General features: G+C 42.6%; 1 protein-coding gene across 1 annotated transcript; it reads right to left on the bottom strand.

Annotated features, from left to right (window-relative positions):
- Positions 1-6,967: 6,967 nt before the first annotated feature.
- LOC147322337 (uncharacterized) lies at positions 6,968-17,035 on the bottom strand. Its single transcript, XM_086305043.1, has 3 exons — positions 14,739-17,035; positions 13,110-13,958; positions 6,968-7,066 (listed from the first exon to the last, which is right to left on the bottom strand). Exons 1-3 carry the CDS (start codon positions 14,754-14,756, stop codon positions 6,968-6,970), a joined length of 966 nt encoding a protein of 321 aa, XP_086161169.1. The 5' UTR covers positions 14,757-17,035.
- Between the last annotated feature and the right edge of the window lie 415 nt (positions 17,036-17,450).

Below are 17,450 nucleotides of genomic sequence, written 5' to 3'. Positions count from 1 at the left end.
AACCTTATATTCAAAAACAGGGGAAAACTCCTGAAAAAATCCTTAGTCTTTTTTCTTCAAACGATCCCTCTTCCTCAAATTCTCAAGTTCTCCCTTCGCTCTTACTCGAACCCGCAGCCGCAGCCAGCGCAGAAAGAAAAAGCGTTTGTCCTACTCCCCGGCTTAGCTCCCGAATGCTGCTTAGCTCGTTCGAAAATTTGCGCCGGAGACCAACTCGTCTCTGAGGCGTGCCTAACTTCGCCCCACTGCCAATCACATAACAAATGGGCGGCTCCCCTCGCACCCCGGTTAGCCAATCGGATGCAGGTCCGATTTACATTCACAGCGATAGGTTTATTCTTTCGCTCACATTCAGGAGAAATAATTTAACATTTAGGCCTAAATTGAACTGTTTTTTTTTCCCTCAGAAAAAAGAAGACTTTTCTCTTTTTTCGCAAACAACATGGACGCCAGACCTGCCAACCTCACTGTGGTCTCTCAGACCCCAGTAACTAGCTACAGAGCCCCCGCGACTCCAGCGCAACTCACACGAATGCATCTTTGTAGGGTTCAGCCAGCACCCGCTAACCCAATGTAGGACAGCATCCGTCTCAGCTCCGGCGGATTTTGGGGCTATTCCTTCAGCCTCAGAGAGAGCGAAATCTATTTCTATCAACTAAAAGCAGGTGAAAGTTTTGGCCCGCTAACACCGCAGATTGCCTTTACTTCGTCTGACTGGGGTGTTTTGAGCCTCATCGCGACGCCCGAAGTGCAGAAGAGCCTGCGGGAAATGAGCTCGCAACAACCGGGAACCAGGGATCATCAACAACTGCCGTGGCTTTCCCTATGTACATATCAATCGGTAAGTGTTAATCTTCCTGTCTAACTACATTTTTGCATTTTCCTTTTGACCATTCTCTCAATCCTTTCACTTAAAAAAATATATCACAAGGGTTTGTAACACGTAAACAACATGGACGCCATCCATTCATTCGCTTCCGCTTATCCTTTTCAGGCTCTCCCTAGAAGACACAGGCTGCGCCCCCGCCTCCACCCAGTCGCCGCACGTTCGCTCAGGTCACCAGTCATCCAGCCGGTGTGCCGACGTTTAAAATCCCTCGCCGCCCAGCCCCGCAGGTCGCGGCCCAGGGTCCCCTAGGATCACAGAACCCTAAGACCCACTGGCCCAGGAAACATGTCCCGCCTGCTGCTGCTCAGGGTGCCCCATCACCAGCCAAGCAGTCGGACCACAAGAAGAACAACATGCCTAACATCCCCCATGGGGGAGATCGGAGCCGGACAAGCCCGGGCTCCAAGTTCACTCTAGGACACAGTTCCGGAGCCCGTTCGGAGAAGTGTGTTCTGCCTCCACCTTTCAGCGCCTGGGACTCGAGTTGGATCCCACAGAGTGAATGAATATAAATAATGAATGAATGAATGAATATGAATGAATGAATATTCTTTATTGTCATTGTCACAAGTACAATGAAATTGAAAGATGTCTCCGGTCAGTGCAACATCACGAAAGATAAATACTTAAAAAACTATAATAGATAGGATATAAAGGATAAAAATACATATAAAATACAGTATTCTCATACGGTAAATACACCCACGCAATCCAGGCCTAAGGCCCCATACAGACACTCAACATATAACCTAGTTGATATACCACTCAAACTATCAATCACTCAATCAGTTTGTTAGCGCATCCAACAAAACATGTCTAAAAGCATTCCAACATCAAGGGCACAAATGACAACCAGGGCAATGAGAGTCATCTACTTTTTGTAGCATTAAGACATGATATTGCAATTGGATAGAAACTGTGTTTGAGTCTGTTAGTCCTTGTGTGTGTTGGTTCTATACCGTTTGCCTGAAGGCAGCAGTTCGAACATGGAGTGTCCAGGGTGTGAGGTGTCCTTTATGATGTTATGGGCTCTTTTGAGGCAGCGAGAACTGTGTAGATCTTTCAGTTTGAGGAGAGGGCAGCCGATTGTCCTTTGGGCAGCGTTGATTACTCCCTGGAGTGCTTTCCTCTGAGCCACTGTGCAGCTAGCGTACCATATGCCTATGCAGTACGTTAGTATGCTTTCGATGGAGGCTCTGTAAAAAGACACCAGCAGTCTCTGTGTGATGTTGTTCTTCCTAAGCACTCTCAGAAAGTACAGTCTCTGTTGTGTCCTTTTCAGTAGCTCAGAGGTATTCACACTCCAGGATAGGTTTCCCTCTATGCTGACTCCCAGGAAGCGGAACTCTGCCACCCTCTCCACATGGTCGTCGCTGATGATTAGTGGTTGGATTTCTGTCTTGTGTCTTCTGTAGTCAATTATGAGTTCTTTGGTCTTTTTCGTGTTTAGGAGAAGGTTATTATCCTTGCACCATGAAGACAGCCGCTCCACCTCATCTCTGTAGGCAGACTCATCACCCCCAGATATGAGCCACACCACAGTAGTGTCATCTGCGAACTTTACAATGGTGTTGCTCTGGTGGGCGAGATGTGTAACATCCCACTCTCACTCTCTGTCTGCGGTCAGTGAGGAAGCTATTGATCCACTTACAGGTGCTGTGAGGAAGCCCTAGTTCTTTTAGCTTGGCGTCCAGTTTGTATGGAAGAATGGTGTTAAATGCCGAGCTATAATCCACAAAGAGCATACAGAGAGTGCATTTCAGCAAAGAGACGACGAGACACTGTTCAGCTGAATCAAGCATGTCAGTCTCACAAAACATACTGTTTATTTACCCAAGATTAAGTCAAGACATATTGCTGATCATTAGTGGAAACTGAATAGAGAAGTGGAGCAAGGCAGCTGCCTTGGGGTAAACCGCAGTTCGTAACTGAGAAATAACCATTACAATAAACCTTCTGCTATCTTCTGTCCAAATAACTTTTCATCCAGCACAAAGCAGCTGGTGAAAATCCATAACATTTTAGTTTATCAATCAAAAGATCATCATTTATCAAATCAAATGCAGCACTAAAGTACAAGAATACCACTTTCCCATCATCTAGATGTTTATACCATATATTATCTGTCATATGAATTAGAGCTGAGCTGGTAAAATGACCAGCTTGGTTCAGTGAAGAAAAATGTCTGATTGTAACCTAAGGGTTTTTTACATTAAGAAAAAGAAACCAAACATCAAACACATTTAAGCCTAAACAGTAACACATGAAAGTAGAGCAGGGCGATATGACCAAAAATATTTATCACGATATACATTTGAAAATTTGTGAAAACAATATAATTGACGATATAATTGACAACTTTATTAGTGCAAAAACACCATCAATGTATTTTCACTTAAACAAGCAGCTGTTTTTTATGTGCATTAGTTCAAGTTCAACTTTATTGTCACTTCAACCATATACAGTTTAAAAATACACAGTGAGGCGAAACAACGTTCCTCCAGGAACCAAGGTGCTACAAGACAAGTTAGTGCAAAAAAATAATAATATATAATATATCTAGTAATAATATTGTGCAAAAGAGCATTTACAGGTTGGTGTGTGCAATGGTTTGGTGGTGTAGGTCAGTGTGTTTGCGCTTGTGTTGGTTAGTCAGTCCAGTCTCAATGTTTTGAGGTATTTGAGTTAAGCTGAGTGATAATGTTAGTGTATGTGTGTGTGTGCGTGTTTATCAGTCAGTCCCTTTTTGCTGAGGAGACGGATGGCTTGTGGAAAAAAGCTGTTGCACAGTCTGGATGTGAGTGCCCGAATGCTTCGGTACCTTTTTCCAGATGGCAGGAGTGTAAAGAGTGTGTGAGAGGGGTGTGTCCGATCAGCCACAATGCTGGTGGCTTTGCGAATGCAGCGTGTGGTGTAGATGTCCTCAATAGAGGGTAGAGAGACCCCGATGATCTTCTCTGCTGTTCCCACTATCCGCTGTAGGGTCTTGCGGTCTGATATGGCACAGCTCCCAAACCAGACAGTGATGCAGCCGCTCAGGATGCTCTCAATAGTTCCTCTATAGAAGGTGGTCAGGATCGGTGGTGGAAGCCGGGCCTTTCTCAGTCTTCTCAGAAAGAAGAGACGCTGTTGGGCTTTCTTGTGCAGGGAGCTGGTGTTGAGGGACCAGCCGAGGTCCTTCTCCAGGTGTACGCCCAGGAATTTGGTGCTGTCAACGATCTCCACAGAGGAGCCGTTGATGCTCAGCGGTGAGTGGTCGCCTCGTGTCCTCCTAAAGTCAACAACCATCTCTTTTGTCTTGTCAACATTCAGAGACAGGTTGTTGTCCTTACACCAGTCCGTTAGTCTCTGCACTTCCTCTCTGTACGCTGACTCGTCGTTCTTGCTAATGAGACCCACCACGGTCGTGTCATCAGCGAATTTAATGATGTGATTTGAACTGTGTGTTGCTACACAGTCATGAGTCAGCAGTGTGAACAGCAGAGGACTGAGCACACAGCCTTGTGGGGCCCCAGTGCTCAGTGTGGTGGTGCTGGAGGTGCAGTTCCCGATCCGTACTGACTGAGGCCTTCCGGTCAGAAAGTCCAGGATCCAGTTGCAGAGGGAGGTGTTCAGGCCTAACAGGCTCAGCTTTCCGATCAGTTGTTGGGGGATGATCGTGTTAAATGCTGAGCTGAAATCTATGTACAGCATTCGGACGTGTGAGTCCTTCTTGTCCAAGTGTGTCAGGGCAAGATGGAGTGCAGTGGAGATGGCGTCGTCCGTTGAGCGGTTATGGCGGTATGCAAATTGCATTGGGTCCAGCATTAAAGTTATATAAAAAATTAACAGTGCAAATGCAAATGGCTTGCTGACAGTTTAACCAAAAGGCATTTCCAGAGGAAATTGGCTGACATTTGCTCCAAGGCATTTGTATTTGCACTGTTAAATTTTTATATAACTTTAATGCACATAAAAAACAGCTGTTGGTTTAAGTGAAAATACATTAATGGGGTTTTTTTTTTTGCACTAATAAAGTTGTTGAGTTGTAAAGTATTTTGTCTCGGGTCAATCATATCGTCAGTTACATTGTTATCGCAAATTTTCAAATGTATATCGTGATAAATATTTTTGGTCATATCGCCCTGCTCTGTCTGTCACCTTCTGTGTTGAGCTCATTGTTTTCTCTGTAGTGGCTGAGCTGAGTCCAAGTAGCTGAAAATGTTCCTCTGCTGCTCCGTCAGACTCTTCTCCTCCTGCTGATCAGCTGGGACACAAAACAGATCTTTGTTAGGCTCCACACTGCACTGAAGAGTCAAAGTGTCTCATATGTTCATCTGACAACAAAAAACAAAAAGATTTTGCTTCCCCAAGTGGGCAAACAGACACAAAAGGTTTGAGCACCGATACCAAATTTAGCAGTATGCAGACCAGTAGCAGGAGAGACTGAGGCCTGTTATTAGAATCAAATGCCCAGTGGGCCGACACACCGATTTGCAGCGATAAGACAAAGACAGCTGAGTTTTATCCTGGAATACATTTATTTTACATTTTCTTGAAATGTTTTTCATTGTAGCACTTTTACCTCCAACTAGGGGTGCAACGATACACAAAATTCACAGTTCAGTTCGATACTTTGGTGTCACAGTTCAATATTTTTTCGATACAAAAAAAAAAATGTTCATGCCTTTTTAATTTGTCATTTATTAAAATTATAAATATATATTTTAACTCAAAAGTACAGTTTTTAAATTTAATGTTGATGAAACAACAAAAATAAATAAATCTGATAGAAAACTCAATCATCTTTGGAAAAGAGTTTATTACAGAGAAATGGCTCTTTCCAAAAAAAAAGCTATTCTATACGCTTCTTCTGGGCTATATTCTCAGCAGCATATTAAACATCAGGTCCCCATAAGGAGAATCATGTGCTAACGGCTGCCTAAATGACTCGGGTGAAGTTTGTAGCATGCGTGCTTGTTGTTTTTGTCTGCTTCCACTTGTCTTTGCACTAGGATGATGTCGGTGTAAATGTGCAGTCATATTCATTGTGTTCCCACTAGTGCTGTCAGCGTTAAACTCGTTAAAATGACGTTAACGCCATAACGCTGCAAATCTCCCTTAACGAGTTACCATGGATCGTGTGCGTGGGGCTGTACGGCATCAACACGTTAACAAGCTAACTGCGCTAACGCACTAGTTCCCACCAATTGAGCATTGCGTGGCACATCGGACATACTGTTTTACTTTTGTCCATGACGCGCTTACCTTCAGGGTCATGCTTCACATGAACATCAAGATAGTTTCAAACGCCAGATCTGAATGAAGGTGGGGGAGGTTCAATTTCGGGTAGCGTTGAGGCAGTTGCCATATTGCAACGAGCTTGGCTTCTGTCTTGCTAGCTTGCGCTGCGCTCAGTGGATCTGCACTCGACAATGCAGCCTAGGCGGGGTAGTCGAACGCAGATCCACTGAGCGCTCAACACAGACAGCATCGTTGGAAGAAAAGTTGATAAAACAAATAAAAGATTTTGTATTGTTCGATACATATGCCTACAGAACCGAAAGCACTGTATCGAACGTATTTGCTTGTTTATTTTTTTTAAAAACACACACTCCCTTCACCTCTTCTACATTCTTATGTTTCTCCCAGAGCAGATCTGAGGGGCAGCCCCTCAGTCATACACATATACTTTTAATCTCACCCTTAAGGGGTGGTCCCCAGGAGTTTCACAGCATGGTTTAGAACAGTGGTTCTCAAACTGTGGTACACATACCACTAGTAGTACTTAGTCTCTCTCTGGTGGTAAACGGAAAATCTCAATTTTTTTTAAAGACTAAACAATATGTAATTGTGGAGGTATGCAAAGACGACAAGCGTTCCCGGGGCTCTTCTGGGAGAGAGAGTGTACCAGAAAACGTCTCCCCGAGCATGAGTCCTCTATAAAGAGCAGCTTATTGCCAGTGGTGGGGGCCCCTTCTGCAAGTGAGTAGTAACCCTTTGCAGCCAGCAACAGTGAATTGGCGAAGCCAGCTGTCGGAGGAAGACTTGAGTGAAGAGGAATCTGCCGTCAAACGTCCCTAGCAAGGACAGTGTGCTCTACATGAGCTCAAGAGCAATACCGTCACCCAGGCCCGAGAGAGGAGTTTCTCGGTCCGAGGGAGTAGCGCTGTAGACGTGGACAAAATTGTTGGTACCCTTCAGTCAATGAAAGAAGAACTCACAATGGTCACAGAAAAAAACTTTAATCTGACAAAAGTAATAATAAATAAAATTCTATGAATCTTAACCAATGAAAATCAGACATTGCTTTTCAACCATGCTTCAACTGAATTATTTAAATAATAAATGGATGAAACAGGGCTGGACTAAAATGATGGTACCCCTAGAAAAGAATGAAAAGAATGAAAAGAATGTGACCAAAGCGACATGTTAATTCAAGGTGTGTCCACTAATCAGCATCACAGGTGTCTACAATCTTGTAATAAGTCAGTGGGCCTATATATAGGACTCCAGGTGTTGTTTGGTGACATGGTGAGTACCACACTCAACATGGACCAGAGGAAGCAAAGGAAGGAGTTGTCTCAGGAGATCAGAAAGAAAATCATAGACAAGCATGTTAAAGTTAAAGGCTATAAGACCATCTACCAGCAGCTAGATGTTCCTGTGACTACAGTTGCACATGTTATTCAGAAATTTACGATCCATGAAACTGTAGCCAACCTCCCTGGATGTGGCCGCAGGAGGAAAAGTGATGACAGATCAAAGAGACGGATAATCCGAAAGGTAACAAAAGAGCCCAGAAAGACTTCTAAAGAGATCCAAGCTGAAGTTCATACTCAAGGAACATCAGTGTCAGATCGCACGAGCCGTCATTGTTTCAACCAATCCCCGGGTCTCGGACCGGTACCGGTCCGTGAGTCGTTTGGTACCGGCTGCGAGAGTTGAGGCTCAGGTGTGAAATGTATGGTTTTCAGGGTTTATATCGGTTTTCAGTGTTATTTTGTTATCGTTAACTCTGTTTAATGGGCGACCGTGGCTCAGGGGGTTGGGAATCGCATCTGTAACTGGAAGGTCGCCGGTTCGATCCCTGGGCTCTCTGTCCTGGTCGTTGTGTCCCTGTGCAAGACACTTAACCCTACTTGCCTACTGGTGTTGGCCAGAGGGGCCGATGGCGCGATATGGCAGCCTCGCTTCTGTCAGTCTGCCCCAGAGCAGCTGTGGCTACAACTATAGCTGCCTCCACCAGTGTATGAATGTGAGAGTGAATGAATAGTGGTATTGTAAAGCGCTTTGGGTGCCTTGAAAAGCCCTATATAAATCCAATCCATTATTATTATTCCTGGGTCTTTTCACGTGTGTTATGAATAAATCTTCTTTTTTTCGGTACCAGTACTAGTTTTATTTTGTTGTATCCGCGACACCTTAAACGCCGGTTCGTGAAAATATTATCGGGCATAAACCGGTCCGTGGCGCAAAAAAGGTTGGGGACCGCTGACTCAGACAACTTAAAAATATTATTGTTTGGCTTTTTTCAGTGTTTTATTTGTTCCTGACTAAATCAGTTAGGCTGAGATCAAAGTTATTAAATTAAATAAATAATAATAATAATAATAATAATAATAATAATAATAATAATAATAATAATAATAATAATAATAATAATAATGGATTGGATTTATATAGCGCTTTTCAAGGCACCCAAAGCGCTTTACAATGCCACTATTCATTCACTCTCGCATTCATACACAATAAAACATTATTATTCCCTCGGGAGGGTTCCTCTGGGAGTTTCACACAGCTGAAAACACGTCAAACAGAAAACTGATTAAACAAAAGTGTGAGATGGTCAAGAATTTATGCGTCCGGTTATATTTTAGATAGCAAGGAGCAGACGGCAAAGTTTCACTCCACTGAGAGAGGTTGTGATGCAATTCTGAAGGCTAGACCGTCCAACCTCACAATCAGTCACGTCCAGCCTACCAGATTTTCGAAGGACCTGGCCCACACCCACACACCTTTTGAATGTTGGCAAATATGTGTATGTGGTGTCTGTGAAGGTTCTCAGTCATTGTAGTCTAAGGAGCTTGGAAAGAAAAGTGTCTGGACTTCTTTAAGAAGCTTGAAATACATTTAAATCTGGGACTCTCCACCATTTGACCCTTAGAACGGAAGAAGCTTCTCGGATGATAAGAGGTGAAACGTCTTCATGTGTATGTGGTGTTAAATAGGCCTATACTACTGCGCTTTGATGTCGCTCGTAAGGGTGAAACTCATTGTGAAACGTTTGAGAACCACTGCTACAGAACAATGGTAATTTCCCTTATATGGTAACACCTGCAACCCACGTGACACCCAGAATAGAGATTGACAGACCACGTGACTTTCGCGCATTGCATGCCGGGTACTAGTGGCAAAACAATCAAACCAATGAATCAAATGCAAGCATTTGCAGCACCGCAAAACGTTCATTCTCCGGTTCCAATACCTTCTTGCTTTTTCTTTGCCCCCCAAAAAAGGTATGTAAAAAACAAAGGAGAACAATGCCGGTCCGTACAAAGACAGACTTGATGAAAAGTCAAAGAAAAGATACGAGGAAAAAATCAAACGAGTGAAAGGGTTAGACCCTGACGAGCACACAGAGTGGACAAAATACGTTAGCATGCTGCCCAACTTTCACCACGCTCATATTTATAATTATACGGTTCTTGGAGTGAGTGCATACACTCATGACGTTTTTAGTAACTTCAGGTCACTGCAACAAGCCCAGGTACAGTTTACCGACGGATGGGTGCAGGACCTTGAAATGCACCGAAAGACCATCGTACGTATCATAAGTTTACCAGTCTCACAAATCGTCTTCATAAATACACATTCGTTAACAGTTTATTAATAGGACCTTTGAGCTCAACAGTAATTAATTAGTAGTGGAAATAATTTCTGGTAGCATCACAGAAATGTAGCAGTGACAATAATATTGTATGCTGTAATTGTACTGGCCAATTAGTGATACAAAAAAAAACTGTTTTATCCTGTGAATAAAAGTATATGTTTTTGTCAATGTACCATAATAACAGAAGCGAAACGCAATGTTGTGTCAGGACAATTCACCATTTATGCACAATAAACAAAGGACCATAGCGCAACAATTTCTGTTCAGCGCCAGACTTGCTTGTAACTTATATCACCAATTATGTTATGAAAAATTACGTGTTAACTACTACAAAACACTTACCTTTGTGGAAATGCTTGGAGCAGACTAACCTGTGAGCTGGAGTGTTCTGGGACGTTATATTTAGTCTTCGAATGGCTGCAATCCAGGCCATCCGTTGGCTCTTTGTTACTTCAGAAACATGGCTTGAACAATTTCTCTTCAACGACGTAATCCGATAACAACCGATCTCTTTACACGTCGGCTTCCCGTAGCTCTCATGTGACCGGCTATTGCTGTTAATAATACAACAGCTTCTTGCCATTTTTGTTTCTTTTTAATCGCTGTGTAACTGATTTCAATCCGGTCGTTAAGTGATGATGTGACGAATCCTACTTCCGGACCTAAAGTAGTCTGCGTTTAATATGGCTTTTGTGTTGTTAACATGTTTAATGTTTTGTATTTTCTTCTATTTAATCTCAAAAAGCTCCTAAAACAGTCAGTGATCACTGTTGACCTCCCTCGGCTTTTATTACCGCTAATCATTTATTTAAGCTCAGTTTTTAAAACCTTAGGATGTAACTACAGCCCAGCCCACGCAGCAGTATATGAATGACTAACCTCGTATTGTGGATGGATTATCTCAGTTGTTCTCCTGGCTGAAGTTTGGTCCTTTTACAGCATCCTGCCATGCGATTACATTTGTTCCTGACCACCGAGAACACTCACGTTAACTTTTATCGAGTGGAAAAAAGTTAGCTTGTTTATATTATGCTAACATGGCTGTGTCGCTAGCGGTCACGTAGCACATCATTATATACCAGCTAGCCAAACTTCAGTAACCCTACAAACGTCACTTTAGTTTTCTGTCTTCATTTATGTTGGAAGTGATAACAGAGCTGTACGTTTCAAATTGTTTCCAAAACCCCGCAGTCAGGACATGCTATATTGGATTTATGTCTGTGAAGGTTCTCAGTCATCCAGGTCATCGTAGTCAAAGGAGCTTGCAAAGAAAAGCGTCTGGACTTCTTTAAGTTACTTGAAGACGTTTCACCTCTCATCCGAGAAGCTTCTTCAGTTCTAAGGTCAAATGGTGGAGAGTCCCAGATATAAACCTAGTGGGAGTAACCCCCCACAGAGGGACCAAGATAAGATGTCCTGATAAGAAGGACAGACGCAACAACATTGTCATCCCCTATGTAGCCGGTGTATCAGAAAAACTCAGGAGAGTTTTCTCCAAGCATGACATCCCGGTGCATTTCAGACCCAGCAACACGCTCAGACAAAAACTGGTTCACCCGAAAGACAAAACCCCTTCCCAGACGCCTTAACGCCCACTCACATCCTGGGCCATCTGATCTCAGGAATTCGCATGATAAGGTGGGGCCAGGTTTCACAATGAACTCACCCGAAACTCTGGCTGATTGGGACCCACACCCAGTTTCACACCTTGTCTCAGGCGATTAGAGGATCATCAGGGGGTCCTTTTGTCCCTCTGTGGGCCTCTGTATTGCATTTATGGATGGAGTGGTGTATGCTGGGTAATGGCACAGCTAGCGACTGGGTGACTTTATTCACCCGCTTCGGCTGTTATCAGTCCATACAATGGCATTATTAGCACAAATCAATCCCATAGATATGGGCCATCTCCTTCTAGATTGTTCAGAAGGTTGTTATCATCCATCCACATGGAGGATCACTAACAGGAGCGTGGGAAGACTCCAGAATCCACTCTGGCTGGAATCCGGTGGATTTAGCAGTGTTTACAGGTAAGACCATTTAAACGGACAGCATTTATAGAATGACTATTAAAAGTCAGTGAGTGTCAATAATCATGAGTGAACTCCCCGATGAAGCCTTGTGTGCTAAAACATGTCAGAGTTTAAAGGTTAAACATGAGTTTCCAAAACGTTTTGCTGGAGAACAATGAACTATTTGACTGAGTTTCAATTATTTACAGACGAGCAAAACCAGGACAGAGAAAAAAGGACAAAACTGACTCAGTAAAACGACAGAAAATAAGATCCCATGTAAATCTGTATTATGTAGAAGTTCAGCCCAGCAACCAGTTCAGTTCAACACAAGTTTAAATGATTCTATCTGAACTCTGTGGAGCCTGATCTCAAGCTTTTTGAGTCTGACACTGAAACCAGAGGATCTTTCTGTCTCTTCAGATTCACTGTGATCCAGTGATGGGAGTGATTTCAGCCCTGAGTGATCACGCTGATGTTTGCACAGAGCAGACAATGAGGTGAATGTTTTGGCACATTGGTAACAGTGAAACAGTTTATTAGTAACGTGGGATCGTTTGTGTTTGGAGTATGAACTGAGATTCCTGAAGCTCTTGTCACACTGGTCACAGCTGTAGTTTCCTTCCATGTGTGTACGTTCATGCTTGTTACAAGTACTTGAATCTGAGAAGCTTTTGTCACAGTGTCTGCACTTGTATGGTTTCTCTCCTGTGTGGACTCGTTTGTGTGTTTTTTAAGCTCCCTTGCAGTGGTGAAGGATGACCCACACTGATCACAGAGGTGCTTTTTAACCCCACTGTGAATCAGTTCATGTCGTTTTAAGTCACCTGATGTGGGGAAGCTTCTCCCACATTCTTTGCAGTATTTCACTTTGTCTCCAGTGTGTCTACGTTGATGTATTTTTAGGTCAGCTTGGCAACTGAAAGTTTTTCCACAAAGGTCACAATGAAAGTCTTTCCCACCACCACAGTGATGACAGGGTTGAGAACTGGATCCATCTGTGTCGCTCTGCTTCTAAACAAAGACACAAAGACAGTGTAAGTCAGTCCTTCAACACTTTTATCCTGAACGTCGCCTGAAATAAAGAGCATCTCTGCAGACGTCCAATTACATTTGACTGTTTCAGTTAACACACTCAGTTTACTGGGCTGCAATAACTACAATACTACCACCATAATACTACAGTAATACTAAAATCATAACTGACATGAAAATCTGAATAATCACTCAGAGCTACTTTTCCATGCAGTAGAATTGCTAACATGCTAACACAGTTTAATGAGCAGAGTTGTTCCAAACAGTCAGGCTAAAATGACAAGATAACAATATAAATACATACCTCACAGTAACTGCACTTGTAGAGTCTCTTTCTGGTGTGGATCTGTTGGTGTTGTCTCAGGTAATGTGGAGATTTAAAAGTCTTCTCACACAGGTCACATTTATAAGGTCGTCCCTCAGTGTGGGTAAACATGTGTCGTTGTAACTTTTCGTCTGTTGTAAACTCTTTGCCACACTGTTCACAGCAGTACACATCATGTCTGGTGTGAATGCGTAGGTGTATATTTCTGTGCCCTATCTGACTGAAGGTTTTTCCACAGATGTCACAGCTGTATGCCTTAATTCCAGAGTGGGTAACTAGATGCCTCTGTAAGCTGCTACTTTGAGTAAAAGCTCTGCCACACTGATCACAGCTGTACGCTTTAACTTCACTGTGGATGAGTTGGTGTTTTTTTAGGGAATCCTTCCAGGAAAAAGACTTTCCACACAAGTCACAGCTGAACGGTCTCTCTCCAGTGTGGATGACCTGATGCTGTTTTAGATTAGCCTTCTCAGTAAACTCCTTCCCACACTCGTCACAGCTGTACGCCTTAATTCCAGAGTGGCTAACTAGATGCCTCTGTAAGCTGCTACTGTGAGTAAAAGCTCTGCCACACTGATCACAGCTGTACGCTTTAACTCCACTGTGGATGAGATGGTGTTGTTTTAGAGCAACCTTCCAGGAAAAAGACTTTCCACACAAGTCACAGCTGAACGGTCTCTCTCCAGTGTGGATGACCTGATGACGTTTTAGTTCATTCTTCCTAGCAAAACCCATCCCACACTCGTCACAGGTGTGTGTTTTCTCTCCCTTTCTTCTGTGAGGTTTGTCGGCCTCCTGAGAGCGCTGACTTCTCGCTCCATGTTGGTCCTGCAGTGACAGAGATACAAACAGAGGCAGTGAGTGAAATGCAGTCGTGGAACAAACTCAACCTTCAAACTCCCTCCATTAACACTAGTTTTAAACCTGAAGGTGGAGTGTGGCACCAAACACCTTAAAGGTCTCTTATCCCCACCTGCTGGTAGTTCTAACACATTACATCCAACCTGCTGTTAAAAATAATTCATAACTGTTTAAGCAGTGTTTAAAATCATGCCCATCTCTCCTGATTGTGTGTACACACACACACACACACACACACACACTTTTATATTATTTTATAATTTATATTATTTTGTTGTTTCCTATTACATATTTCTATAATTTGTATAGATTTATACATAACTATTCAGTGATATTAAATCCTATGTTTGTTTATTTGTTTATTCATAAGGAACCCCATTAGCTTCCACAACAGATGTTGCTCGTCTTCTGTCATATACAATCACATGGAGGAAAAAATATGGCAGCGACGGAGAATTAGAAGGGTGAAAGCGGATCGTTGAATGAAACAGATGAACCAGAATTGGTTTGTAAAAATGCTGCAACTTCCGTGATGTGGAACTGGTTTAGCTTTCGTACATCAGATACACAACAAACATTATTTGTGGTAGAGCATGCTAGCAGGCCGTCGTTATTACTGTGTTTTTTTAGAGTTGTAAAGTATTTTGTCTAGTGTCAATTATATCATCAGCTACATCATTAACGCACATTTTCAAATGTATATCGTGATAAATATTTTTGGTCATATCGCCCTGCTCTGTCTGTCACCTTCTGTGTTGAGCTCATTGTTTTCTCTGTAGTGGCTGAGCTGAGTCCAAGTAGCTGAAAATGTTCCTCTGCTGCTCCGTCAGACTCTTCTCCTCCTGCTGATCAGCTGGGACACAAAACAGATCTTTGTTAGGCTCCACACTGCACTGAAGAGTCAAAGTGTCTCATATGTTCACCTGACAAGTAAAAGAACACATTTTTGCTTCCCGAGGTGGGAAACTTATTGGAAACAAACACAAAAGGTTTGAGCACTGATACCTGGCATTGCTGGCATTGAAAGATGCAATGCCAGCAATGTGGATGGTTAAGACTAAAACAATCATTAAGCAAAGACTAACCCCCACCTAGAGCTGGGCGATATAAGATTTTTTCATATCACCATATGTTTTTTTTTTTTCATTTCAGGCGATAACGATATCTATCACGATATAAGCCAAATAACTATATTTGTAAGATTTAAATGTGCCGTTGCTCACAAGTAAAATGTGAAATAATCAGCAGCTTGTTTTTATTTAAATATTTATTTCCCATAATAAGTTCAACAGGGTAGATGTACTTAAGGAACATGAGACTTTTTCAGATAAATAAAGGCAAATATTGCAAACTACACAAAAGGCAGCCGCTAAAGAGTTTAAGTTTCAAAATAGAACAAACGAAACAGACTACTAAATTGTCAATTCCACTTAGAAACAAAATTTTAATTCTAAAAATAAATCTTAGTTCGTTTTACAGAAGAACAGACAAAATTGACTTACTTTTGTCGATATCAAATAAACTGAGAACTAAAAGGAAATTCTCTATCTCTCCTTGTTTTATAGCTGAGCTTTTCAAACAGTTTTAACAGTGACTTTAGTCTGACAAAGCCGAATGACGAATTAGTGCTTTCAGTCAGAGATTGAGCATGCACTGGTTTATTGTATTTCCAGACTTGCTTTCGGCACAATTTACAGTGCGCGCTACTCTGTTTTTTGTCAGACTTGAAATAGCCGAAATACCTTCACACTACGGAACTTCTATGGCTCTTCCATTCGACAAACTCTCCAGCATTGGAAACATAATTGTTTTTTTCTTCGGTAACCTTTGTTCACGCTCTCGGTTGATTTTTCTCTAGTCGGTGTTACGGATTCAAATATTGGGATGGAGACAAGAGGAAAAACCACAATAACAACACTGGTCCGGCCGGGTTGAGTCAAACGATGATTTTAATGAACACACGCGTGGGAGATGGACACCGTGCGCAGACAGCATCAGATCTCAAAATGGTGGAGCATTGATCAAACTCTTATAGCCTCTGGTGCCCCCACCTTATCATAAAAGCCTAAACATTCACATTCTTTCTCTCACACGGCGCCTAAGCTACGACCTTGGCTCCCCGTTTATCTGCTCCTGCTGAGATGGGGCAGAAAACTCCAGTATGCTCTGTTCTCTTCTAATCAGACAAATAAGGCGATGACTTTCTGCGAACAGTATTTCTTATAACTCAGCAATATAATGCATCATATAACAATATCATTCATTCACAACAAATCAGCAGTCTAATGTAATGCAACTCAGTTTAACAAATGCAATAGTTATCACCTTCTTCTAATTCAGGAGAATAATGCAAACTAAAACTACATAATCATTCACAATCTTTAATTAGGGGTCTAACATGGCATAAAATAATATTATAATCTCACATCGGCAAACTCATTTCCTTCATTACCTGGGCAGCCCGGCTGGCTGCTTCCCAAACAAATACACATGTGCGCCTTGGCGCTTGTGCTGCACGTAACAAGTCACGTGATGCTGCGGCTGTGATTGGTTCGGCTCTGCGCTACTTAATTTGGATTGGCTTTTTTTTTTTTTTTTTTTTGAGAGGACAAGAGCGGCGAGGTCTATCGCGATAGTTTAATTTTTCTATCGAGAAAAAGTTATTTCGCAATACATATCATTATCGTTCTATCACCAAGCTCTACCCACACCACGATTTTTTGATATGGGTAACCGCCCGTGTCGCCCGTATCAAAAACCGCTACTGCGTGTCACAAGTTAATCTGGCTGTAGGCTATGGTACTTGGCCAGAGGTTGCGCTGGTTGACTCGACTCCATTTGAGTGCACACAAAGTAAATTGCACGCTTTAGTTGTGCAGCGAAAATGAAAATCGCCCGTATCAAAAACCGCTACTGCCTATACTACTGTGCTGTGATGTCGCTCGTAAGGGTGAAACTCATTGTGAAACGTTTGAGAACCACTGCTACAGAACAATGGAGATTTCCGTTATATGGTAACGCCCTTAACTCACGTGACGCCCAGAATTGTACAATACTGATGCTTGAGAGCGCGCGTGTGATGCCAGTATGTATGGCAAGCCGTTAGAGCCATAAATCGCCACTTTCCTAACCCGTTTGGTTAAGAAATGGCGTAAAAAACGCCGTTTAATTATTCAAAACGCCGAAAAAAGCGGCGTTCTGTTCCGACAAACGCCGCTTTTTCCGCCACTCGGATGGCGCCCTGAACGCACCATCCGAGTGACGTAAAAAGCGGCGTTCAAAGACAGACGGAAACGCCGTTTTTATGCATCTTTGAACGGCGTTTTTTACGGCGTTCTCTGCCAGCTGTAACGGCGTTTAAAACGGCGTTTTATTGAAATTATGCAGGGCACTCCCCATGGTTCCCTCATCCAATTACTTTCAACTCATTTCACCCAATCAAAGAAGAGGAAGTGCAGA

Source organism: Aulonocara sp. 'chitande type north' Nkhata Bay, linkage group LG9, assembly GCF_057382095.1.
Source record: "Aulonocara sp. 'chitande type north' Nkhata Bay isolate Kocher_YH1m ecotype deep benthic linkage group LG9, A_spYH_male_GT1.1, whole genome shotgun sequence".
Lineage (NCBI taxonomy): Eukaryota > Metazoa > Chordata > Actinopteri > Cichliformes > Cichlidae > Aulonocara > Aulonocara sp. 'chitande type north' Nkhata Bay.
This window is presented reverse-complemented; position numbering and strand designations above follow the sequence as displayed.